This window comes from Balaenoptera physalus, assembly GCF_965194825.1.
Source record: "Balaenoptera physalus genome assembly, chromosome: 18".
Classification (NCBI taxonomy): domain Eukaryota; kingdom Metazoa; phylum Chordata; class Mammalia; order Artiodactyla; family Balaenopteridae; genus Balaenoptera; species Balaenoptera physalus.
Genome location: NC_138899.1, coordinates 81,608,005 through 81,635,984, shown reverse-complemented (window position 1 = coordinate 81,635,984; position 27,980 = coordinate 81,608,005). Strand labels below are relative to the sequence as shown.

The window sequence follows — 27,980 nt, the reverse complement described above, 5'->3', positions numbered from 1 at the left end:
GACTTGGGAGCTTTTCCCTGTTAATGGGTCAGTAAAAAGAGAAGGAAAAATAATTGGAGTCTTTAGCCTAGTGGGAATAGGGTGGCTTTTTCCTTCATCTATAAGGGATTCTACAACAACAAGAATGGCTCCTGGAGATGGAGGATGCTTCTAAGAAAAGGAGACTGGCATCTTATTCTAGGTGGGATGTCTGCTTAGGTGGCCTCCTGAACCTTTTGTGAAGAGGATCAGGAAGAGAAACAGCAGGGTAGAGCGTGAGCATAGTAGTAGAGAAGCCCATGTTCTCATCTGGAGAAATGTGAATTTTTCCTGGGTTCAAGTAGATACTTTCAAAGAGACCCAGGCTTGAGCCATTGTGCTAATAGGCCAGGCCAGTGGTTGAGGCGACCCCAGAATCAGAAGAGCAGAGTGGTGCTAGGGAGGGTGGGAGGGTTTGAAGTCAAGACACAGCAGTTCTTCCACAATAGTGACTTGTGCAGTGAGGTTGGCCCCTGAGGGGTCTTCTGAAGAACTCCCTCTCACAGCCATTAAGAAAAAGCCAATATTTGATAACACCCACACGTGATGCCTGCCAGGGTAAGCCAGAGAAGCAGTGACATGACACCCAGCAGAGGCCTGCAGTGACATGCTCAGCATGTGGTCTGGCTCTCCCCCCGCCTCCACCCTAACAAGGGAGGAATGGAGCTAGTAGCAGAAGAGAGGGCCTGCCCTTCTTCCACTGTAGGTCCTAAGCGAGGGAGGGAAAGAAAGGAGGGGAAACATTTCAATGTATTGGACTGAGTTTTCTTTTTTTTTAAGTAGGGTTATTGAGATATGTAACATATACAATAAGAAATTCACCCTTTTTAGGTACAGTTACGAGTTTTGATAAATACATATAGTCATGCAACCATCATCACAGTCAAGATGCAGACTATTTCCTCACCCCTCAGAGTTCCCTCTTGTGCCTTTACGTAGTCAGTCTCCTTCCGCCACACCCGCTCCTTGGCAGCTACTGATCTAATCTCTGTCTCCATAATTCTGACTCTTCCACAACTTCATATAAATGGAGTCATATAATATTTTGCCTTTTTGTGTCTGGCTTTTCCATTTAGCACAATGCTTTTGAGATTCAATCATGTTGTTGCCTATATCAGTAGTTTTTATTGCTCTGCTCATTTCATTGTATGGATGCACCACAATATTATATATTCACCAATTGATGGACATTTGGGCTATTTCCAGTTTGGGGAGATTTTATGAATAGAATTTGCATACAGGTGTTTGTGTAGACATATGTATGTTTTCTTTTCTCTTGAGTAAATACCTAGGGAAATTGCTGCTTGTAAGGTAAGTTTATTTCTAACTTTATGAGAACCTGCCAGATGTTTGTGTATGAGAGTCCTATTCTCCATTCTTGCCAGCACTTGAATTTATCATTTTGTGTTTATATTAGCCCTTCTGATAGGAGTATTGTGGTATTTCATAGTGGTTTTCATTTTAATTTCCTTAATGACATTAAGGATCTTAACAAGTGCTTATTTGCTGTCTGTATCCGTTCTTTGGTGAAGTATCTTTTCAGATGTTTTGCTCTTTTAAAACGTTGCTTATTGTTATTGAAATATGAAAGTTGTTTATACATTCTAGATACAAGTCTTTCATTAGCCATATGTTTTGCAAATATTTTCTTCCAATCTGACTTCCTAAAGTGTCTTTCAAAGAGCAGAAGGGGGACTTCCCTGGTGGCGCAGTGGTTAAGGATCTGCCTGCCAATGCAGGGGACACGGGTTCGATCCCTAGTCCGGGAAGATCCCACATGCTCCGGAGCAACAAAGGCCGTGCGCCACAACTACTGAGCCTGTGCTCTAGAGCCCGCGAGCCACAACTACTGAGCCCGCGTGCCTAGAGCCCGTGTTCCGCAACAAGAGAAGCCACCACAATGAGAAGCCTGCGCACCGCAACTAAGAGTAGCCCCCGCTCGCCGCAACTAGAGAAAGCGCACACGCAGCAATGGAGACCCAACACAGCCAAAAATAAATAAATAAATAAATTTATTTAAAAAAAAAAAAAGTTCTGGTTTTGAAGTTCAGTTTGACAATTTTTTTTCTTTTATAAATTCAGGCACTTGTGTTTAGGTAAGAAATCTTTGCCTAACCCCAGGTCATAAAGGTTTTCTCCTGTGTATTCTTCTGAAGTTTTATAGTTTTTTGTTTCATATTCAGGTCTGTCACCCTCTTTATTCTGTTAGATAGGCTTTGTTTTCTGGAGCAGCGTTGGGTTCAGAATGTGGAGCGGAGGGCACAGAGTCCCCGTGCGCTTCCTGCCCCGTGCGGGCACAGCCTCCCCACCGTCATCAGCCACCAAGGGGTTGTGTGCGCTGCTCTCAGTGAGGCTGTACTGACGTGTCAGAATCATCAAAGTCCATGGTTTATATCAGTGTATGTTCTGTGGGTTTTAACATATGTAATGACTTGAATCTACCATTGTAGTATCATGCAGAGTATTTTCACTGTCCTAGAACTCTGTGAGAGCCTATTCATCTTTCCCTCCTCTCTAGCTTCTGGCAAGCACTGATCTTTTTACTGTCTCCGTAGTTTTTTCTTTTCCACATTGGAATCATACAGTCTGTAGCCTTCTCAGATTGGCTTCTTTCACTTAGTAATATGCACTTAGGGTTCCTCTGTGTCTTTTTCTGGCTTGACAGCTCGTTGCTTTTTAGCACTGAATAATATTCCATTGTCTAGTTGCACCACAGTTTATTTATCCATTCACCTACCGAAGGACATCTTGGTTGCTTCTAAGTTTTGGCAATTATTAATAAAGCTGCTATAGACGTTGCGTGCAGGTTTTTGTGTGGACATAAGTTTTCAACTCCTTTGGGTAAATACCAAGTAGCACAGTTGCTGGATCCTATGATAAGAGTATGTTTAGTTTTATAAGAAACCGCCAAACTGTCTTCCACAGTGGCTGTTCCAGTTTGCGTTCCCACCAGCAGTGAGTGAGGGTTCCTGTTGCTCCACATCCTTGCCAGCATTTGGTGCTGTCGGTGTTCCAGATTCTGGTGGCTTAGTAGATGTGTAGTGGTGTCTCATATTTGTTTCAATTTGCATTTGCATAATTCTTACCTCACACTATACAAAAAGGCTAGCTCAAATGGATTATACTCTTAAAATTAAGAGCTAAAAGTCAACTTCCAGAAGAAAAAAGGAGGAAATCTTCAGTACAGTGGATTGAGCAAAGATATAAGACACCAAAAGCACAGTCCATAAAAGAAAAGAAATGATAAGTTTGTCCTCATCGTATTTAAAACATGTACATTTCAAAAGACACTATTAAGTAAGTGAAAGACAAACAGACTGGGAGAAAATACTTGCAGAACGTATCCTATAAAGGACTTGTATTTGGAATTCCTAGAACTCTTAAAACTCAATAAGAAGACAGTCCAACCAAAGAAAATGGGTAAAATATATGAACAGACATTTACCAGAGAAGATACACAATTGGCTAATCGGTACATGAAAGATGCTCAATGTCATTAATCATCAGGGAAATGCAGATTAAAGCCATAATGAGGTACCATTTCTCCCCCACTAGAACAGCTGTTACATATAAGAGAGGCAATTACAGATGCTGGTGAGGACGTGGAGTAACCCTCATTACTGGGGGGCGTAGAATGGTGTGTAGCTCTTTGGAAAATGGCTTGTGGATGTCTCAAAATTTAAACATAAAAGTACCATAAAACCTAGTAATTCCTCTCCTAGGTATCTACCCAGGAGAAATGAAAACATATGTCCATACACAAACTTGCAAGCAGTTGTTCGTAGCAGCACTATTCATATTCTAGCCAAAAATTGGAAACAATGTAAATATCCAGTGACTGGTGAATAGACAAAACACAGTATATTCCTGCAGTGGGATATTGTTCGGCCATAAAAAGAAACAAACTGACACGTCTACTTCATGGATAAACCTCGGAAATTTCTTTTTAAATATTTCTTTATTTATTTGGCTGTGCTGGGTCTTAGTTGCAGCACGTGGGATCTTCGTTGCGGCATGTGGCATCTAGTTCCCTGACTAGGGATCAAACCCAGCCCCCGGGAATTGGGAGCACAGAATCTTAACCACTGGACCACCAGGGAAGTCCCTAAACCTCAGAAATTTTAATCTAGGTAAAAGAAGCCAGAAACACGAGATTACTAATTGTATGATATGTCCAGAAAAGGCAAACTAATAGATACAGAAAGTAGATCAGGGGTTGCCTGGGGCTAGAAGTGGGCACAAGGATTAAGGGTAAATGGACGTGGGGTGTCTTATGGGGGTGTATGTGTGAAAATGTTCTAAAACTGATTGATGCTGATGGTTATACCATTTGGTAAAGTTACTGTCATACACTTGAAATGGGTGAACTTTTTGACATCTAAGATACACCTCAATAAACTTGTTTTTTTAAAAAAAATAGCCCATTAGCTAATAGTCCTTCTTATTGTTCAGTTATATAAGCGAGAAATATTTACAGACTGACTTGTTATCTGTACTCAGTGGTGAGTAAGGTTGATTTGTAGTAGGAAAGGAGATGGTCAGTCTGACCTTTCAGCGCCATAAGGGCTGTGCAAAGGGTAATTACAGTGCTGTGGGAATCCTGGAGGGCTCACCAGTGGAGCTCTCACTTAAGCTGAATTCTTTACTACAGCCAGGAGTGAAGGCCTGCATTCAGGAAAAATAGGTGTGTTTATGTATTGTTAGTTCAGTCACACAGCTAACGGACAGGAAAAAAGGTAGTAGTGGCTGGTATGGCGGGAGAAACGCAGAGACTGTATAATTGAGGAACCTCAGTCACTGAGAAGTAGATTACAGTCCTTTTCAAACGCTTGAATGTGTTTGCACGTTATCCCTTGAAGAAAGGGGAGCTACTGAAGGATTTTAAACAGAGGACTGAGAGATTTGCATTTTAGAAAGCTGTCTCTGATGGCAAGTTTTCAAAAAACACCTGGAGATGGAAAATGGCTAGATGATGAAACATAAAGGAGGTGAGCATCACAAGACCCTGCTGCTCATTGTAGGTGAGGAAGAGGAGGGAGTTGAGGTTGACTCAGGATCACTGGCCTGACCACCAGTGACTGGTGACACTGTTCCCTGAGAACAGAGCACAGGTTTGCGGGGAGAGTGAAGGCAACACCCGCTCTGGGTGTATTGTGTGAGGTCCTGTGGCTATTAAAGCAGAGGGAGAATCTCCAAGCAGCAAAAGCATTGTGCAGTGGTCGGGAGCCGTGGGTCACGCCCTCGGCCGTGGGACCGCAGGGGTCACGTGATGAGAGGGAGGAGCAGGCATTGCAGTGGCTAAGGAAGGTGGGTGAGGGGAGCGGCAGGCATGTTCACTCACCCTTAGTGCTCAGGCTTGTACTCAGCAAGGGCAAATCCAGGTCTCCTGGGTCAGCCTGAAATTTGTACCATTTGGGAGACCCCATTTTAAGAAAAAGAATACAAAATTGTAACTATAGAATTAAAAAAACAAAAGTAGTATTCATGTAGACTGGCAAAAGAAATCAACGAATTACAGATTTTCAAAAGTTGACAAATACCACAAATGTTAGAAAATTCAGACTCATCTGTAAAATACTTTCTTTTTTAGCTGTATACTGATTACCACATGAAATGTCAGATTTTGTGATATCCCTATGGAGAGAACAGAAAAGTAATCCAGTTTTTTCTCTAGTGTGGCTGATTGAAATTTGTTTATTGGTAATTTTTTTTTAAGTTTTTTTTTTTAGAGCCATAGCTCAATTATTGGTAATGTCATGTAAATTTCTAAAAATCAGAGTTAATTTTAGGAGAATCTATTATTTGTTTCATGGATTATACATATATTATATATATACATAATATTCAAGACACTTCAAGTTTTATTATAATGAATCTTTAATACAATTTGATTTGACATTTATTAATGTATTGATTTATGATTTAATTTGTTTATTAACAGGGTAACCCTATTTCTCATCCAAACTGGGACATGTTTAAGAATGAAAGAGAAGCACTGTTATGCCAGAAAAACAAGTGTACAGTGGCTCAGTTACTCATTACACATAGTGGTGCATTAGCTTTGTATTGAACCTTGTTTTCATGTGTGACACTAAGGTTATGGGAGCATTTCTGGAACCCACTGCTGCACCAAGATGGCTAGCAATAGAGTAACTCCACAGGACGTGTCGTGAGCCACAAAACTGTATCCCACTAAATCCAAACTAAATGTGTCTCCAGCTCAGCTTCCCCTTAGCCAACCCAGAATGCTTTGGCCAACACCCAAGATGAGAAAAAATAGGACAGAGGAAAAGTGGGAGTGGAAAGAGCCCGTGATCTTAACTAATTGCAGTTACAATATTTACTTTTGAAAATTTTATAGAAGCACATTGCTTTGCCCCTCCCAAGGTACCAGTTTTCATAAACCACCTCTGCTGCTCTGGCAGCCCAGCCGGTCTCCTTGCCCTTCCACACCCGGACTGCCGATTCCTGAGGACTGCAGCCAGTCCCACTGTCTTCATAGAATCTACTGCCTGTCCTCAGAGTAGCACATGAGCTTCCCTGGGTCAGTGCGTGCCCTGAGCGCCTGAGGCCTAAGAGGAAAAGAGCTGTGAAGTCCCACAGTCTAGTCTGTTGGGCTCAACTATAGCATGTACGCACACCATCCTTTATAAAATAAAACATGATGCTTCCCAAATATTCTGGCCCCTGTCTACCTTAAGGTTCATGCCGTGTCCTACTGCTTTACTATGTCAAAGCTACGTGTTTTCTTTTGGTTTCTGGAATGCCTCACTAACTTCTGCTTGTCCTTTTAAAATCTCAATTGAAATGTCATTTAATCAAGAGAAACCTTCTCCAACTCACAGACTGGGTTAGATTTCGCTGGCCTATGCCCTTGTTCTGTATAATTTTTTTCTGTGTGTAATTATGTGATCTCTCAGTATCACAATAGCATAATCTCCAGGAGGACCAGAACCCTGCTTATTTTGTCCACTGCCATATCTCTGGGATCTAGCATTCTCGGCTCACAGTATGTACCCAGGAAATATTAGTTGAATGAAAGAAATGAGTACCTGGGTCTGGAAGGTACTGTCTTCTGGAAGAAGAGAGACCAGGTTAGGTGATTCAGATGGCGAGTTAACATATACATAATAAATGAGTCCATCACTTTCATCAATCATCCCAGTCTTCCTAGGTGAAGATGCAAGTCTGAGCATTATCACTTACAGGAGAGAGAAGTTAAAAAAAAAAAAAAATAGATCGGGAACCTGAAACTAAAGAAAAACCAGGAACCAAAGAAAGAGAACATTTCAAGGAGGAAAGAGCTAGTTTAGGCTCAGAGTTGATGTTGAGTAAGGACTGAAAACTGTCCATTAGATTTGGAAGGAAAAACTGTTAGTCTCCTTGGTTAGCAAAATCTCAAGCTTATTGTGAAAGAACTTAAGTTTTTTCCTTTAAAGAATTTTGACATTAATTATTTGTGATTAGAATCTGAACTAATCTGATTCATTAAACATTCTAAACACTTCATTAATTTTGCTTATTAAGATATTTTAAAATAGCAGTTGTTTTCCACTTATGTTCTCAAACGGATTGATACTTTTTAGTCAAGGAGAAATATTCAAGTTACCAAAAAAAAAAAAAACACTGAATAATTCTGTTCCTTTGTGAGTACAAAATATCAGTGGGAAATTGTGTAATTGTGAGCACACTTGGTATTTTAAACTGTTTTTAAAATAGAAAGTTTGGCTTTTACATTTTTTTTTCCTCTTTGTCCTTTATTAATCATTAAGAACTCTTTTTTGAAAAAAGACTAAAATTTCTGTTAGTATCAAAACTGCAAAGCAGTGAATCATATCTAAAAATTATTCATCTCTAGATCTAAGCAAATACAAACATAAATATTTTGCAAACTACTCTTTTTGCTAATGGGTTTTGTTATTTTTCAGATATACCCTCAAAGATAATTCCAAAAAGCATACTGAAGTATGGGATCCTTCTCCAGAAGAAATTATTTCAAATGAAGTAAACAACTTAAATCCTGTATTTGCAAAATCTCTATCTAATGAGGATCTGCAGTCACTTTATTATAAGGAACTGCCTGTGTACATCTGCAGTGTAGTGTCTCCTGAGAAGATTTATGTTCAGTGGTTATTAACAGAAAACTTACTTCATAGGTATAACATTCAAAGACAACATTGTGCATGTAGCTTTATTCTTTTTTCTATATTTCGTGTCAAAGATCTAGAAGTCATAAATGCAGAATTTTGAAAGTATAAAATTATTTCAGCTAAATATTCACTAAAAAACCAGTTAAAAGTATACAAATAGTATTTTTACTGGTTATTTTCACTGTGTTAGGGTTTATAAATTCCACAAATGCTTACTGAGTGCCTATTATTTGACAGTATTATAGGTGTTGGGGATACAGTGGTAAAAACATGGACAAGCTTGTGCTGTCATGGAGCTTAAATTCTAGTAGAGGGAGTGACAGTGAACAAAGTATTCAGTGCAGCAGATGATGATGAAGACGAGAAAAATCAAGCAGTGGGGGAGGAGGACCTCACAGAGTCAGTGACTCTTGAAATGGACCCTGAAGGCAGGGAGGGAGGGAGCCACGAAGATGCCTGGGAGAAGCTCACGTCAGGCAGAGGGGAGAACTAGTTCCAGACCCTGCAGTGGAAATGTGGTTGGGTGTCCAAGGAAGAACAAGGTAGCCGGTTTGTTTGGAATAGAATGAGGGAGGGAGGACAGTAGAAGACAGGGAGCCAGGGAATTGTACGTTACAAGAAAAGGTTTCGAGAGTTAAAATTTTTTTTCTTTACATAGTTTAGGGGAAAAGATGGTCGCTGCTTATGAAAACTCAAAATGGGAACCTGTTAAATGGAAGAATGATATGCACTGTGCTGTTAAGATCCCAAATGAAAATCAGTGGCAAAGGGGCCAGATCATCAGAATGGTTACAGACACATTGGTAGAGGTAAATGCAGCGTTAAAAATATAATCATGAAAGTGAATGCATTTTGTATGTTCATCCAATTTTTATTATGCTTTTCAGTTTGCAAAAAAAAATTTTTTAAGCACTGTCTTTCCATAGACTTAAAGTTATTGTTTTCTTAGGTCTTGCTGTATGACGTGGGTGTTGAACTAGTAGTGAATATTAACTGTTTAAGAGAACTTGAAGAAAACCTAAAGACAATGAGAAGATTATCTTTGGAATGCTCTCTTGTTGATATAAGGTAGTTTTTAGCTGAGTAAATTTTCTCATTATTGAATATGACTTTATGTTTCTTTTTGGGTGGATTCTTATCAGTTTTGATTTTTCTGACATATTCTGAAATTTTCATAAGATCTAGTTGATTTATCTAGTTAATTTTAAGGTTTTAAGAAGCAAGAAAGAGCAACTTCCCTGGCGGTCCAGTGGTTTAGACTCTGCACCTCCACTGCAGGGGGCGTGGGTTCAATACCTGGTCAAGGAACTAAGATCCCACATGCCGCATGGTGCGGCCAAAAAATTAAAAAACAAAAAAACAGGAAAGATAAAAATATGAAACACATAAACTTTGGTGACATCTAGAAAGGATTCAAACTGTTAAAACAAAAAAACCTTGAGGCACACAAGCAGGTAGAAATAAAATGTATTTCATAAGCTTAGAATTGCATGGAAAGCTAAAAATGTGTAAATTACCAGAAAGAGTGAACTAGGATTCTGGGAAATGGCAAGGCATAATTGTAGAGTCTGCTAGAATCCTACCATAAACACGTAACCATGGATGCAAATCTGCAGACTGCATGGTCAACATCTACGACGAAAGTAGGCAGCACAAGCAGGTGGGGTGCTCCACAAACCAGACCCTGTGGTGTCACACTTGTGGGGGAGGATGGAGAAGGAGAGCTGCCTGGGCTCCTCACAGGTCTGAAAATAGGAATTGGCAACAGCATTTCTCTGGAGCACACGGGCCAACTTGAGAACAGCAACCAAAACTGAGATGCAGGGTGCTGTTTGTAGCTGAACGCGAGAGCTCTGTGACAGGCCGGTGTTTCGTGGTACTGAAGCCTTCTTAGCCATACAAGCTCTCTTCCAGGACCCCCAGACAGAGGAGAATCTGCTGGGAAGAGAGCCTGATTTGAGCAAGGCAGACAGTGGGGCAAAGGAAAGAAGAGATGCAGATAAAAGTAGAGAGCAAGGTATGAAGCCATGTTGTCTGTCACTTTGGGAGAATGACACAAGTCAGAGTTCCAGAGCCATGAAGCTCGGAAAGCATTTGTGATCCCCCCCTTCTCCTGAAGTACAGGAAATTTTACTTCGCTTAAAACATTAGTGAAAGAAAGGATTACAGTCGAACTCCTTCCAAATTATTATGGGAAAAGAGAATTAGGAGCCAAATAATATCCCTAGAGGCAGTGGAATCCATGAAAAAGACAGGCTTACAAAACAGTGATATTTCAAAGTAAACTAAAAAATTTAGAAAATGATAGACACTATGAAGAACAACATAAAATAGAATTAGAAAAACTCAGAAATAAGATTGATTACAGAAAAAGGAAGATTTGAAAAGAGATGATAGCACTCAGGAAGGAAAAGAAAATCATATCAGAATGTAGACTAAACTAGAAAAAACACAAAGCAAATAAGTAATAGAAAATGTCTTAAAGAGAAATACAAGGGACTTCCCTGGTGGCACAGTGGTTAAGAATCCACCTGCCAATACAGGGGACACGGGTTCGATCCCTGGTCCGGGAAGATCCCACATGCTGCAGAGCAACTAAGCCTGTGCGCCACAACTACTGAGCCTGCATTCTAGAGCCCGCAAACCGCGACTACTGCGTCCACGTGCCACAACTACTAAAGCCCGCATGCCTAGAGCCTGTGCTCCGCAACAAGAGAAGCCACCGCAATGAGAAGCCCGCGCACCGCAACAGAGTAGCCCCCGCTCACTGCAACTAGAGAAAGCCTGTGCACAGCAACGAAGACCCAACGCGGCCAAAAATAAATAAGTAAATAAATTAACTTAAATAAATAAATAAATGTTTAAAAAAAGAAATACAAGATCAAAAGGAGGGCAGATCTTTTTAATTAAAAAATTAAAAATCAAAGGATTTAAAAGAAAACAAAAGATACATAAAGTAGAGACCTAATATTCATGTAATAGGAATGTCAAAGAACAAGACTAAAAGAAATAGATCAAAACAAATACTAAAAACCCAATTTAAAAAAGTGTCCCTAAAATAAAAGACTATTTTAAAAAAATACATTGAAAAGGCACACTGCCTATCTTGGAAAATTGGTTCAGGAATGCCAACACTGAGAGATTATCTAGTAAAATCATTGATTCACGAGAGAAATAAAATAACATTGTCATCACCAACAGTTTATGCCAGAAGGTAAGAGAGTAACATTCTAAAAATACTCAAAAGAAAATGGCAAGCTGTGGGTTTTATATCCAGCCAACTGACTTTCAGGTATTGATATAAAGACCACCGAATACTGATTTCATCACTCAGGGAATATTGTTTGCAGGAACGGTCCCTGTGAGAGAACAAGTTTTAGGTAACCAACAAGAGAGATTTTGACATAAGGACTGTGGTGAGCATTACATTTACTTTACCAAAAGAACCAAAATTAAATGATCGTTATTAGGGAAACAGTATAGAATGCAAAGTAGATCAGCCGCAATTTCAAAGAATGGCGGGAGAAAAGAGTATATGTGAGAAGTTGAATCAACTTCCTGTTGTCACATTGGTATTAACTAGGAGTAAGTACTTCAAATAAGAAGTTGGGGAAAAGAGAAGAGGTTACTAACAATATCGATTTAACGTTAGAACAACATTAATATTTTATGCAGACAAATCAGTAAAAATAGTAAGTAAAATGAAATTAACTGTATGTAGTGGTGGTATAGCCTCTCCGAGAGGAACTTTTTCAAGTGACTTTAAAACACAATAAGTTGACTGTACATGCTTACCAAAATATATCCTAAGGACAAGAAATAACTGCCCCCCCAAGTCAGCTGTTTTTATTAATCCCAGAGTTGGTTGTAGTGTTACTGAAGCTGTTGGGTGTGTGTTGTGGGATAATTCAAAATAGTAATTATGTACATATCATTAAGAACAGGTGTGGTTGTTAGATGGTAAAAATGTAAGATTAAGGTTGATTTACCTTGTACTCCTGATTTTGAATTCAAAGTATCAGTAGAAACTGATAAGGTATTTTAATTGTAAAAAATCCATATTCTTTAGCCTTGTAACATGAAGGACCCAGTAGCAATGAGCCATGCTGGTGCACAAATTGTGGTCTCCAAATACCATTTCCCACTAAAAGAATTTAGTGCTCTTTGGGAAAATGTCTGATTCCAGGTCTTGGGCAGGAAATACACAGTGTGAGCCTAGAATATCTTGACCTAGCAAAAAGCAAGAAAGCTATAAATAGATAGATGGATGGATAGATAGATTATGACAAAAGGACTCAGTAGCCAACCTGAGTAAACTTCCACTGACCAAAGATGGGACAGTTTGAACAGCAGTAGGATGGTTATTATGTTGTATCAAAGCATTTGATATGTTTAAGTCTCTAAATTCATAAAGTGATTTTAAAAAAAAAACTTACTGATCACTTTTAGAGGATTCTAGGGAACTAGTTCATTATTCTGAAAATTGGTAAATGAGGGAAATGAGCACTTGTTTTTCCTGTACAATCTATATCTCGAGATAATCAATTAGGTGATAAGGGAAAGTTGTTCTTTGTAAGCATTCCTGCTAACAAAGGAGGAATGATATCATTGGAATACCACCATTTTACCACCCTTATATACTAAGGGATCTAGACATAACTGTTGGTGGCTGCTAACATCACAAAAAGAGAATCAGACATTATGTACCTCCTGAGGGAAGTACACAGCACCATCTCTGAATAGTATTGCTGAAAAAAGAAATATGCAAACCTGAATCTGACCAAGACTCTAGACCTAACTATGAATTTAAAGGAAATACAAGAGACAGATGAACATGTTAAACACCATGAGAATGCAATCAGCTAAATTCAGACCATTGAAACTGCAAACCAACTCTGTTTATTCAACAGAAAATTACAAGGGAAAGAGATGGAAGGGGCACTAAAGATACATATTGCCCATGCATGATGTATGGATTTTGTTTACTTTACCAATTCAGACTGTTTTGAAACATCAGGAAGAAAATGAACACCATCTGAAGAGTTGATCTTAAGAAATTATTTTTAATGTGACAACAGTACTGTGGTTGTGTTTGTTTAAAAACATTTAGTTTTGGAAATGCAAACTAAAATCTTTTCAAATGAAATAATGTTAAATCTGGGACTTAAAAATAATCAGGGGCTTCCCTGGTGGCACAGTGGTTAAGAATCCGCCTGCCAATGCAAGGGACACGGGTTCGATTCCTGGTCCGGGAAGATCCCACATGCTGCGGAGCAACTAAGCCCGTGTACCACAACTACTGAGCCTGTGCTCTAGAGCCCGTGAGCCACAACTGCTGAGCCCACGTGCAACAACTACCCGTGCTCTGCAACAAGAGAAGTCATCGCAGTGAGAAGCCCGTGCACCGCAACAAAGAGTAGCCCCCACTCGCTGCAACTAGAGAAAGCCTGCATGCAGCAACAAAGACCCAACTCAGACATACATACATACATACATAAATAAATAAATATTTAAAAAAATAAATAATCGGATGGGAGTGAATACATGGGAATATGATGAAATAGAATTGGTCATGTATTGACAATTGTCAAAGCTGAATGATAGATGAGATTTATTATATTCTCTCTGCTTTTGAATATGTTTGAAAACTATAATTGAAAAACAAATTGAAAATTTTTAAAGGTGAATTCAGCAGATTTTTTTATTATATAAATTTCAGGCGTACAGCATTATAATTTGACATTTGTATTCACTGCAAAGTGATCACACCACAAGCCTAGTTACCATCCATCACTGTTATAATTGACACCCTTCACCCTTTGCACCCATCTCCCAACTCCCTTCCCCTCTGGTAAGCACTAATATGATTTCTGTATGTATGAGTTTGTTTTTCTTTTGTTTGTTGGTTGGTTTTTTAGATTCCACATATGAATGAAATCATGTGGTATTGTCTTTCTCAGTCTGACTTATTTCATTTAGCATAATATCTTCAGGGTTCATCCATGTTGTCAGAAATGTCAAGATTGCATTCTTTTTTATGGCTGAGTAGTATTCAGTTGTGCATATATCACGTCTTCTTTATCCATTATTCCATTTTATGGACCCTTAGGTTGCTTCCATATCTTGGCTGTTGTAAATAGTGCTGCAGTCCACATAGGGGTGCAGATATCTTTTTGAATTAGTGTTTTCAGGTTCTTGTGGTGAATACCCAAAAGTGGAATAGCTGGGTTATATAGTAGTTATGTTTTTGAGGAACCTCCATACTGTTTTCCAATAGTGCTGTACCAATTTACATTCCCACCAACAGTGCAGGAAAGTTCCCTTTTCTCCACATCTTTGCCCACACTTTTTATTGGTTGTCTTTTTGATAATAAGCATTCTAACAGGTGTGAGGTGATACCTTCTTGTGGTTTTGATTTGCATTTTCTTAATAATTACTGATGTTGAACATCTTTTCATATATTTGTTGGCCATCTGTATGTCTTCTTTGGAAAGATGTCTATTCAAATCCTCTGCCCATTTTTTAATCAGGCTGTTTGGGGGTTTTTGTTGTTGAGTTGTATAAGTTCTTTATAATTTTGTATATTAACACCTTATTGGATACCTGATTTGCAGAATATCTTCTCTCATTCAGTAGGTTGCCTTTTCATTCTGATGGTGGTTTCCTTTGCTGTGCAGAAGCTTTTTAGTTTGATGCAGTCCCATTTGTTGACTTAGTTTCCCTTGCCTTTGGAGTCAGATCCACAGAAATATTGCTAAGCCTGAGGTTAGTGAGGATACTGCCTATGTTTTCTTCTAGGAATTTTATGGTTCAGTTCTTACATTCAAGTCTTTAATTCTTTTGGGGTTAATTTTTGTGCTTAACATAGTGGTCTAGTGGTCTTTTTCATGTGGCTGTTCAGTTTTCCCAGCACCATTTATTGAAGAGACTATCCTTTCTCCATTGTGTGCTCTTTGCTCCCTTGTTATAAAATAATTTTCCATATATGTGTGGGTTTATTACTGAACTCTCTATTATGTTCATTGATTTATGTGTCTGCTCGTGTGCCAGTACCATACTGTTTTGATTACTGTAGCTTTGTAGTATAGTTTGAAACCAGAGAGCGTGATACCTCCAGCTTTATTCTTCTTTCTCTAGATTGTTTTGGACATTTGGGATCTTTTGTGGTTCCATACAAATTTTAGAATTACTTGTTCTAAGACTGCCAATACTATGTTGAATGAAAGTGATGAGTGGGCATCCTTGTCTTGTTCCTAATCTTAGAGGAAAAGCTTTCAGCTTTTCACCATTGAGTGTGATGTTAGTTATGGGTTTGTCATATATGGCCTTTATTATGTTGAAATACACTCTCTCTATACCCACTTTGTTGAGAGTTTTTATCATAAATGGGTGTTAAATTTTGTCAAATGCTTTTTCTGCATCTATTGAGATGGATTATATGGTTTTATCCTTCATTCTGTTAATGTATGTACCATGTTGATTAATTTGTGGATGCTGGGCCATCCTTACACTGCTGGAATAAATCCACTTGATTGTGATGTATGACCCTTTTAATGTATTGTTTGCTAATATTTTGTTGACAATCTTTGCATCTATGTTCATCAGAAATATTGACCTGCAATTTTCTTTTCTTGTGGTGTCCTTGTATGGTTTTGGTGTCAGGGAAATACTGGCTTCATAAAATGTGTTTGGAAGGTTTCTCTCCTCTTCAGTTTTTTGGAAGAGTTTGAGAATTCTTCAAAACATTTTTCTTTGAATGTTTGGTAGAATTCACCAGTGAAGTTGTCTACTCCTGGGCTTTTGTTAGTTGGGAGATTTTTTTTTAATTACTGTTTCAATTCCCTTGCTAGTAATGAGTCTATTCACATTTTCTATTTCTTCATGATTCAGTTGCTAAGATTGTGTGGTTCCAGAAATTTATCCTTTTCTCCTAGGTTGTCCATTTTGTTGGCATATAATTGTTAATAGTCTCTTATGATCCGTTGTATTTCTGTGGTATCAATTGTTAACAGCCCCTCTTTCATTTCTGATTTTATTTATTTGAGTCTTCTCTCTTTTTTTTCCTTGGTGAGTCTAGCTAAAGTTTTGTTGATTTTGCTTATCTTTTCAAAGAGGCAGTTCTTAGTTTTGTTGGCCATTTCTATTGGGGTTTTTTTTGGGGGGAGGGTCTCTATTTCATTTATTTCTGCTCTGATCTTTATTATTTCCCCCCTGCTACTAATTTTGGGTTTTGTTTATTCTTCTTTTTCTAGTTCCTTTAGGTGTAAAGTTGGTTTATTTGAGATTTTTCTTGTTTCTTGAGGTAGGCCTAATTGCTATGAACTGCCCTCTTGGAGCTGCTTTTGCTGTGTTTTGTAGATTTTTGGTATGTTGTATTTCTGTTTTCATTTGTCACTAGGTATTTGATTTCTCCAGTGACCTATTGGGTGTGCAGTAGCATGTTGTTTAATCTCCACGTTTTTGTGGTTTTTCCCATTTTTTTCCCTTGTGATTGATTTATAGTTTCATACCATTGTGGTTGGAGAAGATGCTTGATACGGTTTTATTTTCTTGAATTTATTGAGACTTGTTTTGTAAACTAACATGTCATCTACCCTGGAGAATGTTACATGTGCACTTGAGAAGAATGTGTATTCTGCTGCTTTTGGATGGAATGTTCTACATATATCTGTTAAGTCCATCTGGTCTAACGTGTTATTTAAATCTGCTGTTTCCTTACTGTTTTTGGTCTGGATGATCTATCCATTGATGCAAGTGGGGTGTTAATGTCCCTTACCTTTATAGTATTGCTTTCAATTTCTCCCTTTAAGTCCATCAGTGTTTGCTTTATGTATTTTGATGCTCCTCTGTTGGGTGCATATACATTTATAAATGTTACATCTTCTTGCTGGATTGACTCCTTTATCATTATGTAATGCTCTTCTTTGTCTTTTATTACAATCTTTGTTTTAAAGTCTCTTTTGTCTGAGTATAGCTACTCCAGCTTTCTTTTTATTTCCATTTGCATGGAATATCTTTTTTTATAACTTCACTCTCAGTCTGTGTGTGTCCTTTCTTCTGATTAATTTTACTACTTTTATCTTTTAACCTTCATGCTAGCTTTATAAATGATTGATCCACTACTTTTATTATACCATCTTCAGTGAGATTTTTACTTTTGTATGTTTTCTTATTATTAATTAGTGCCATTTCTTTTCAGCTTAAAGAAATCCCTTTAACATTTCTTGTAGGGCTGGTTTAGTGATGATGAACTCCTTTAACTTTTGCTTATCTGGGAAACTCTTAATCTCTCCTTCAATTCTGAATGAAAACATTGCTGGGTAGAGAATTCTTAGTTGGAAGTTTTTTTCTTTCAGCACTTTGAATAGTCATGCCACTCCCTTCTGGCCTTTAAAGTTGCTGCTGAAAAATCTGCTCATTGCCTCATGGGGATTCCCGTGTACATAACAAGTTGTTTTTCTCTTGCTGCTTTTAGGATTTTCTCTTTATCCTTAACTTTTACCATTTTAATTATAGTGTGTCTTGATGTGATCCTTTGGGTTCATCTTATTAGAACTCTCTTGGGCTTCCTGGACCTGGGTGTCTGTTTCCTTCCTCAGATTAGGGAAGTTTTAGCCGCTATTTCTTCAAATAATTTTTCTGGTCCTTTCTTTCTCTCTTTGTTGTCTTCATCTTCTAGGACTCCTATAATGCAAATGTTTATTCCACTTGTTGTCTCCAAAGTTTTGTAAGTTATCTTCACTTCTTTTTTTCTGCATTTTGCTGCTCTGTCTGGGTGAGCGCCACTGCTTTGTCTTCTGCTTGCTGATTCGCTCTTTGTCCTCATCCTGTCTGCTGTTGAACCCCTCTAGTGCATTTTTCATTCAGTTACAACTTCTGTTTGGTTCTTTCTTATATTTTCCGTCTCTTTGTTGAAGTTCTCATGGTGTTCATCCATTCTTCTCCTGCGTTTGGTGAGCATCTTTATGATGATTACTTTTCAGTCTTTACCAGGTCCATTGCTTATCTCTGTTTTGTTTAGTTCTTTTTCTGAGGTTTTAATCTGTTTTTTTGGTTGGAACATATTCCTGTGTCTCCTCTTTTTGCCTAATTCTCTGTTTGTTCGTATGTATTAGATAAATCAGCTATCTCTTCCAGTCTTGAAAGAGTGGCCTTATTTAGGAGATGCTCAGTGGGACTCAGGGGTACAGTCCTGCCTGGCCACCGCAGCCTGGCACTCAACGGGTGTCCCCTCTGTGGGCTCTTTGTGCCCTCCTATTGTGGCAGGGCAGCGGCTGCTGTGGCGTGCTGGTGGGCAGGGCTGTTGCTCGCGTGGCTGTGAGGCCCAGCTGAGGCTCAGGTGGGCAGGGCTCTCAGCAGGGCAGACCCGTTAGTGCTAACAGGTTAGAGGGAGAATTTCAGTGCTAGTGATAGCAAGGTAGCCTGAGATCACAAAAAAGGCTGCTGCTAGTGTCTCAGTCCCTAGGGGGCATCCCAGCTGGTTTCTCCCTCTCCAGTAGACGCTTTAAGAGTTAGTAAGTGGGTCCTCTTCATGTGTGGCCCATGCCCTTTTCAATCTGGTGTTTCTGCACTTGCTTTTAGGTTGAGTGAGTTTGGGCACAGGCCCTTTAAGAGCAGGTTTTTCTGTTTAATACCAAGCAGGGCCCTATGGGGCTCCCGGGCACAAAGACTTTCTGTGTCCCCCATTTCTTTGATTACAGGAAATAGCTTTCATTCAGCCTCCATGACCTGAGTTCCAATGGGCAGATTCAAGCAGTTGTTAATTAGGGAAGGGAGGGGATGCGAGACCAGGGAAAAACAGTCAAGAGAAACAGTAGTGCAGCCTTGGGGCAAGGTCCTGGTTCCCCATCAGTGGATAAACAACAATATCTTTGAGCTGTTTTGGAGATACTGAAACCCCCTCCAGGTGGGAGAACTTAACGATTAATGATGGTATGCTGTCCACAAGCCTGTAGACCCCAGACCAGTTGGAACCTGAAGATTGATGATGCTGATGCTGACTTATGTCACTACCAACCCATCAGAAGAATGTCCATGAGCTGGTCATGCCCTCTTTGAACGATTGTTTTTTTTTTTTTTTTTTGGCTGCGTTGGGTCTTTGTTGCTGCATGTCGGCTTTTGTCTAGTTGCAGCGAGCAGGGGCTACTCTTCGTTGCAGCGCATGGACTTCTCATTGTGGCTTCTCTTGTTGCGGAGCACGGGCTCTAGCTGTGTGGGCTTCAGTAGTGGTGGCACACAGGCTCAGTAGTTGTGGCTCGCAGGCTCTAGAGCGCAGGCTTAGTAGTTGTGGTGCATGGTCTTAGTTGCTCCACTGCATGTGGGATCTTCCTGGACCAGGGCTCGAACCTGTGTCCCCTGCATTGGCAGGTGGATTCTTAACCACTGCACCATCAGGAAAGCCCTGAACCATTACTATAAAACTTCTCACTATCCTCTCCAAGTTGGAACACATAGTTTTTCGAGGCAGTAGCCCTCTGTTTCCCCCTTTGCTTGGCAAAGTGATAAAGCTATCCTTCTCTACTTCACCAAAAACTCTGTCTCCAAGATTCAGTTCAGCACCAGTGTACAGAAAAGCTGAGCTTTCAGCATCATGTTCTCTGCAGTTCTGTAGTTTTCCTGGTCATTTTCCCTATTGGTTTTCAAAGCCAGGTGTTCTGGGGACTCTGTCCTGTACAGGATTTAGAGGTCGTGATGCCAAGTGAAGGGTAGTTCCTATAATCAAAAAAATGGGGAACATAAAGTTTTTGTGCCCAGGCACCCTACAGGGCCCTGCTCAGTATCAGTTGGCATGCCTCATGTAGAGCTCAGATCCCTACCTCCTTTGTGGTCCCTCCTGATTCTGGATCGCTGCAGCTGGGGCGTGGGTCTTTCCTTGGCGAGAATGTGTCTCTGTCTCTCCTCCCTATCTTGATGCTGTCCTTTTACCCTTTGTTGTGGAGACTCTGTTCATTGATAGAACAGAATTCTATCAGTCCCTTAATTGTACCCAATATTGTAGAGCAGCAGTCTCCAACCTTTTTGGCACCAGGGACCGGTTTCATGGAAGACAGTTTTTCCATGGACAGGGTGGGGGGTATATTTCAGGTGGTGATGCAAGCGATGGTTCAGGTGGTAACACGAGCGATGGGAAGCGGCAGATGACACTTTGCTTGCTCGCCCACCACTCACTTCCTGCTGTGCGGCCCGGTTCCTAACAGACCACGGACCAGTCCGCACCCTGGAGGCTGGAGACCCCTCTTGTAGAGAATGCATTCCTATTGACACCTTGAATTATGTCTTATGGACTGTAATGGAATACCACCGTTTCAAGAGTCTAATAATAGCTAACCTTAAGCATGTCTAGACCCTGTATTAATTGCCTTAACAGGCATTATTTTACTTAATCATCACAGCAGACCTTTAAGCTATATAGATAAAAAGTATTATTTAAAGATAAGGAAATTGAGTCTTTAAGAGGTTAAATATTTTATAATCCAGAGTAATACACCAAACTGTTGAACTAGGATTATAAAAGTTCTGATTCTGGAACCGGAGTTCTAACCACTATGGTTTACTACCCTTCCGAGAAATCTTTTTTATAGATTTCTTTTTATAGTGGTAAAATATACATTAACATAAAATTTATCATTTTTAAGTGTACAGTTCCATGACTTTAAGTAATGGAACCTTTACCACTGTCCATCTCCAGAACTTTTTTATCTTTCTCAACTGAAAACATACAGTTTCATGGATACATGCCATAGATTTTTTGAAATGTTGTAAATACTTTCAGATGTTCAAAAGTTAATATTTTAAAATGTGTATTCTTAATAAATCATAGGAAAACCTTAATGATGTGTGTATGCTGATATTATCTGTATACCATCATAAATAAAAAATGATAACTAATTCAAGGCGTCACTGATAATATAAGCTTCTTATTAGCTCATAAGAACACTGTTTGGACTTCTTAATAAATAGTTTTACTAAATCCTATTTGGTCAAACTACATACACAGTTGATTTCTTTAGTTCACTCACATAAACCATTTAATGTGAAAAGATTGGCCACATTGGTCATTTACTCAGAGGATGGGGCAGCTCTAATGAAACTCCAGATCTAGAAGCCATTTCTAGAGAGCCTTCAGAGCCTGCAGTATTTACCTGTAATCTCTTTAGTGGTACTAGTTCTTTATTCTTTGGGGGTGGATTTGATGGTTAGAAACATCTAAAGTCACTCAGTTTCAACTTTGCAAACTAAAATAGATGATGAAGTTGATACTCTGCTCTTCATTGATCTGTCAGATATTTATTGAACACTTTTTACCATGAATATTAAAAATAAATTTTCTAAAAATAATTGAGGCTAATATTCATGGGTAGTAATTCATATTAGCTTTAAATTCCAGAAAAAATCTTCCAGAAATATTTGGGCAGAGAAATCATCATTACAAAGGGACTGTTCTGTTTGTATTTCCATTAAATATTTTTGGCGTGCCTTCTGTGAGCTGGGCACTGTCCTAGGCGTTGGAGATGTGACGGACATGACACATACAACACATAATACACAGATGACCCTTCACTCAGGTTTGAGCTGCACAGCTCCTCTTATGCGTAAATGGTAAACACATACTACGGCACTACGTGTCCGTGGTTGGTTGTATCTGGATGCAGAGCTACAGATATGCAGGGCCGATCGTGAAGTTACACACAGGTTTCTGACTGCACGGGGGTTCAGCACCCCTGACCCCCACATTGTTCAAGAATCAAATGTGTGTACACATAACACACAGTACATTATCCCTGCTCTCTGAGTTTACAGTGTAGTTAGCATATATAAAGTGTATATAATAGCTTTAAAAAACTTAAAACACATCTACTTTTTTAAGAGTTCTCAGTGTAGCTTCAGAACAGATGTACATAAATAACTTAGCATGTAACTTGGGCTGTAGCTAGAATAGAGGGATGAATAAAAGGCTATGAAAATGAGGAAGAAAATTGTGAGAATAATACAAAGCCATGTTTAAATTGACTTCTCACTACATATGTAGTTGGTTCAAATATATTTGTATATGATGGTTCTTTTATGTTTCTATATCCTATGCTATTTGTTATAAAACAAGTTGTCATTTTTTGTTTTAGACCAGCTGGTGGGAGTGACAAGTGGACAGCAACAGCCTGTGACTGTCTCTCACTGTACCTCACTGGAGCCGTAGCAACCATCATCATACAGGTGTGTGAACAGGTGCAGTAGATGTGTACTGGTTATTTCATTGACATTTTCTACAAGACCATTTATTTTGTTGAGAAAATAATAGTAAGCTGTTTGGATTTTTTTTTTGGCTGTGTGGCATGTGGGATCTTAGTTCCCCGACCAGGGATCGAACCTGTGCCCCCTGCAGTGGAAGCATGGAGTCCTAACCACTGGACCGTCAGGGAATTCCCTGTTTGGATATTTTTTTTGCAACCTTTTTTTGGTCTTCAAGTTATCACGCCTGTTTGGGAATTTGCTGGCAGTCCAGTGGTTAGGACTCCATGCTTTCACTGCCAAGGGCCCAGGTTCTATCCTTGGTCAGGGAACTAAGATCCTGCAAGCCGCACGACCTGGCCAATAAAAAACACTGTAACTCCTGTTTCATAATAGATATGTACTGTAAATGATTATATGAGTGAATCAAAACTTTTCTAAACTAATATTCTTGAGTTTATAATTTGCATATTAAAAACCAGAAGGTATGTATGCTAGAGTGCAGTTCTGAAGCCTTTGATATTCTTTACAAATTGGTAGTTAGGCTTCTAGTGAAATCATATTAACCGTACATCATAAAAGGTGTTTGAATGAGTGCCGATTTGAGAAGAGGATACATATATAGGACATGTCCTTTCAGAACACTAAGAAATATTCCTTGTCTCCTTAACTTTTTTCTAATTTGATACATTTTATTGCATTAATGATTAGAATTTTCTTGTAAGTAATTCTTTCCATGTTAATTTTTTCTTTGTGTACTTTCCCCATTTTTATAATTCCATATAAAACAGAATATACGTTTTGTAGTTCTTTCTTTGGCTTTTCACAGGAGAAAAAAGGCACACCTGTGAAAATATATTTTAGTTCTATAATTACAAAGAATTCAGGAGAATAGAGAACTTGTAATTGAGGATGTTTTCCTCCCTCCCCAGTCTGGGATGGAAAACAAAGTTTTCAGTCGTCCTTTTTTCTCCTCCACTTGGTATTTTTCACCTGGACAGTGAAGTCTTCCTGATACACTTCACAAAACAACTGTCTTTCTCTGTTGACTGTCTTCCATGCTGTTTTCTCTCTGATATGTTCCGATGTCAAAATTACTTGGTTGGGAATTTTTCTTTCTGGCATGGAGAAATGTGGAGGGAATACCTGTAAAAAGTGTAATGTTTATACGAAGTTGCGTTTTTGTGTCTCATATTTACTCTGCTCTTAAATCACTGCAGGAAAACAACACAACATGGCCATTACCTGTGAAAATTTTCTGCAGAGATGACAAAGGAGAGTGTGTTGATGTTTCCAAATATTTGATTAAAAAGGGTTTGGCTTTGAGAGAAACAAGGTATAGACTATTTTTTTAAAACATCATTTTGTGATGGAGGCTTCTTACTTGCCTGCGTAAATCTTCGTATCTGTGTGTGCTCAGACCTGAATTGCCTCTTGTTTGCTCTTAAAAATGATTTATAACCTAATCCTGAGGAGCCAGCTTAGAAGTAAATTCATTCAGAATTGCTAAATGTTTAAATCCCTAGATATTTTTGCCTTTATACTTTCCCCTTTGCTCTGGCATTTATCAATACACTTTAAACCAAAGGAAAAGAGAATTACACAGTGGGTACCAGATCTGAACCCTTTGGCCTCATTTGCTTAGGCAGAAATGTTTAAGCTTTATGTTGGAAATTCTGGTAGGTATATACCAAAATATATTTGTGTGATATAGGTAGCAAATGAGTAGCAAAAAAAGTAATTGAACAATACTTACATGTAAAGATCCTTTCTGATACTAAATTTGGGGTTTAAATACCTTTGGTCCAAGGGGAGAAGGATCAGGATATAACTGTAGCCCTGGTTTCCTCTTTTTATCTTTTTCCTTCTAGAGGTAGAGGTATATTAGAATTGCAGATACATGTTCCAAGTGGTCACCTTCTACCATACATGGCCAGATCTCTTCTTTCATCTTAGATTATTATACCTTACCTTATTTGGATCAGGACCCCAATCTTGATGAAATGGAAGGAGAATGAGAGATCAGAAATAATACGGAACCCGAGGTAGTTGGCCAGGTGTGGTAGATGCTGACTTCACTGCCTGGGCCTTGGCAGGCAGCCAGGCTCTGCATCTAGGCCTGCATTCACTGACTTCAGACTAACACAGTTCTCCGCTGAAAGAAGTGTTAAAGTGAAAAATGCTGGGCAAGTTTATATTAACTAACAATATCTGCCACTAATTTAATGTTGTTTTCTACTTTTCTGGCACTAAAACTACTACCTCAAGGCTGGGGGTGATGAGGGAGCAGTGTTAGTTGAGGAATTATGCAGCTGTTATCAGTGCTCATTTCCTTTTGAAAGAAAATACAGGAAAGTGGAAGAAACAAAAATCTGCCATAATTTTTCTAACATAAACAATGTTAATATTTCCTTCTAGGGTTTTTTATAGGCATGTTTTTTAATTGGAAGGGAATAACAGGAAGTAAAGCAATTATGAATGAATATAGCATGTTACCACTAACACTTAATATCTGAATAGTATGGAAAAACCACATTTTTTAAGGGACTCATTATCTTTGTATTACTTTATGAATGTTGATAACTTGCCACATGTATGATCTGTCTTTGGGCTAAATTAGAATCAACTTGAAGCTGTTGTATTTCCCAATAACATCTAGTTAATGGTATGATACTTGGGATATACTTAATAGAAGATTTTAAGAGAGAATAGCATGTAAATATGGGATAGTAATTTAATGCATTTAAGTGAAATTATATTGCTTTATTATCATCAAGCTCATGCATAATTTAACATAATTTTCATTATAACTTAAAGTATGCTCATTTTTATGTAACAAATTAGACTAGGATATCCTAGACTAATTAGACTAGACTAATCCTTCAAGTATATTTGAAGGATTCTTTTTATATTGTTTTCCCAGAATTTTTTTATTTGCTCATGGTTAGATATATTCTTTTTTGCATGTTACAGACCTAATAAATTAGATAACAGCCATTCATTATCCCAGAAGTCTCTGGAAATCCCACTGGTACAAGGAGAGTCAGTGGTTACTAAGTGTATTAAAATGAACGCTGACCCTGACAAAAAAGCTGCTGATATTCTCAGTGAACACAAGGTGTCTGAATTTAAGGAGAAAATTCTAGAACCAAGAACCACTGGATGCTATAAACCACCAGCTATTCCTAACGAGAAAGTATTTGAGGCAGTAGTCAGCTGCATTGGTGATGATGGAACTATATTTGTGGTACCTAAATTATCAGGTAAGATCTTTCACATTATGCAGTATTCTGTAAAAGTGGTCGCTTTTACTACTGGAGAATTTTAATTGGAAGGGAATATCTCCAGTAAAATACACATGGATTGAAATTCCTTGGGCAGATATTTAACCTTCTGAACCTCTTTTTCACTGAGTTGTTGTGAGGTTTAAATGAAATAATGCACGAAAAGTGCTTTGCACAATGCCTAGCACATGAAAATCATTTATTGAGACATTGGGAATGGATAAACATTGGGCCTAAGATAAGCATGGGGGGACAGGTTCCAGTTTTACAAGTTTGGAGGCTCTCTAAGAAAAAAGAATACAAACGTTTATATTCGTTTAAAAGTGAGAAAAGAAGTCACAACAAATGACTGGAGAGTCAGGGCCATTTGAGATTCAGGTCCTTCCTGAGATCTCTTTAGCTTATGTACTAACGGTTCCTTTCTACAACCTGAGTGTGTCCAGGACACTTGATGACTCACAGCAGCTCTAGCTTTCACGGGACTTAAGCTCCGTTAGCTTCATAGTAAGTCCACCTACGGATAGGGGTATGGGGGCTACGAATTTGTTGAAATTTTTGTCTCATGTGTTGATCTGCTAAATACTGTTTTTTAATTTGAAAACCAGACTAAATCTGTGTAATTGGCTATTCTAGAAGTGAGTAGTGTTTCAGACCTCTAGCAACAGTACTTAATCCAGAAACTTTGCTTGACGTGTGTAAATAATCATAGCTAGAACTGGTTGCCAGATGCCTTACTTCCAATCCCCTGCAATACTGATAATGTGGGCTAGCACTATTACACCCAGTTTACAGAGGAACAGACTGAGGCTTATGCCCAGGAGCTCGCAACTAAAGTAGTAGAACTGTTATAGGAACTGACACCAGAGCTTGCCCTCTCTGGCATCAGTTACGGGCATATAAATTTACTGTGGAAATAATGAGCCAATTAGCAGGAAGTAGCAATATTAGAGTTTTAATATTATACCCGCAGCACGATGCTGTATCTAAGCATCAAATAACAAAGAGCTTTTAATGATTCTTGCACTTCCAAAATAATGCTTGTGTCCGTAACCATAGATCAGAATAATAATTTACATGTTGTTAGTCAGTAGTATGTTTCGAAACATAATGAAGCTATTGACTAAATTAGATTTTTATTAAAGCTCTATTATGTGGGGACTGATTTTTAATTCCTTTTAATGTTATCTAAGTGATGAAGTTACTAAAGTTTGATGATTACTTCATTTGAAAATGGTAGGGAATTTTTCCTAAATGCTTTCTATTTTTAATAATTTCTTCAGAATTTGAACTAATAAAAATGATGAATGAAATTCAAAGTAATTTAAAATGCCTTGGTCTTTTGGAGCCTTATTTCTGGAGAAAGGGAGAAGCTTGTGCAGTAAGGGGATCAGATACTTTGTGGTATCGAGGCAAAGTAATGGAAGTCATTGGCGGCACTATCAAGGTGAGTCTGAAATTCTTTTGTGACTATTTTAAGGCTAAGTGCTATAACATTAAGAGGTCTTTCAAGTTCAAATACATGAAATTTTGATTAAAACATCTTTTAATGAGTTCATTCATGTAGGAGAATCACTTAGATGCATTATATATTTATTTGTAATTAGAATTCCTCTTTATTTTCAAGTATATTTATTAACCTGAATAACAAAGAAATATTTCCAGATAGGGATTTTTACCACTGAAACTTTAATGGTGCCACTTATTTGTAATTGGCAGCCTTATTTGTGTGCATGATGCTAAGTAAAACAACTTATTTTCCAGTATATTCTATATCTCCTTAGTAAATTTGTTTATGGGACCCCTTAATTTACCCTTTCACATTAAGGTTAATTTACCCTTTCCAGAATACTAAGAATAGTACTTGAGTTTCATCTAAAATCTTCAGAAAGAGCTGCATACAGTTGACCCTTGAACAGCACTAGGGCTGGGGAGCCGACACTCTGTGTAGCCGACCTGAGTATAATTTATATCATTCTTCCATGTCCACGGTTCTGTGTCGCGGATTCAATCAGCTGTCGATCGTGTAGTGCTGTAGTAGGTTTTTACTGAAAAAATCCATGTGTAAGTGGACCCTCATAGTTTAAACCTGTGTTGTTCAAGGGTCAACTGTACTTTGAAAATATGTGTATATAAAAATATAGATGGAAAATGCCTCCATTTACATTGTACTTTAAGTATAGCAATGAAATCAAGAGACATTCAGCCTGTGAAGATTTTGGTTTTAGGAGGGGTGGAAGAATTAAGAAGAAAAGTCTTTTGTTAATACTTGCACAGGAGATTATTATCTATTTGATGATGATA

The 27,980-nt window shown here is 38.5% G+C and overlaps 1 protein-coding gene across 10 annotated transcripts in view; it reads left to right on the top strand.

The window, feature by feature from the left end:
• Window positions 1-27,980, top strand: part of RNF17 (ring finger protein 17) — a 131,319-nt gene that overhangs the window by 72,365 nt on the left and 30,974 nt on the right. For all 10 annotated transcript variants that reach the window (XM_082435065.1, XM_082435064.1, XM_082435063.1 and 7 more), the window contains 7 exons: window positions 7,947-8,174; window positions 8,827-8,977; window positions 9,118-9,236; window positions 22,290-22,380; window positions 23,616-23,731; window positions 25,369-25,658; window positions 26,960-27,123. In XM_082435065.1, coding sequence (XP_082291191.1) covers window positions 7,947-8,174; window positions 8,827-8,977; window positions 9,118-9,236; window positions 22,290-22,380; window positions 23,616-23,731; window positions 25,369-25,658; window positions 26,960-27,123 — 1,159 coding nt within the window. The remainder of the gene's footprint in view (window positions 1-7,946; window positions 8,175-8,826; window positions 8,978-9,117; window positions 9,237-22,289; window positions 22,381-23,615; window positions 23,732-25,368; window positions 25,659-26,959; window positions 27,124-27,980) is intronic.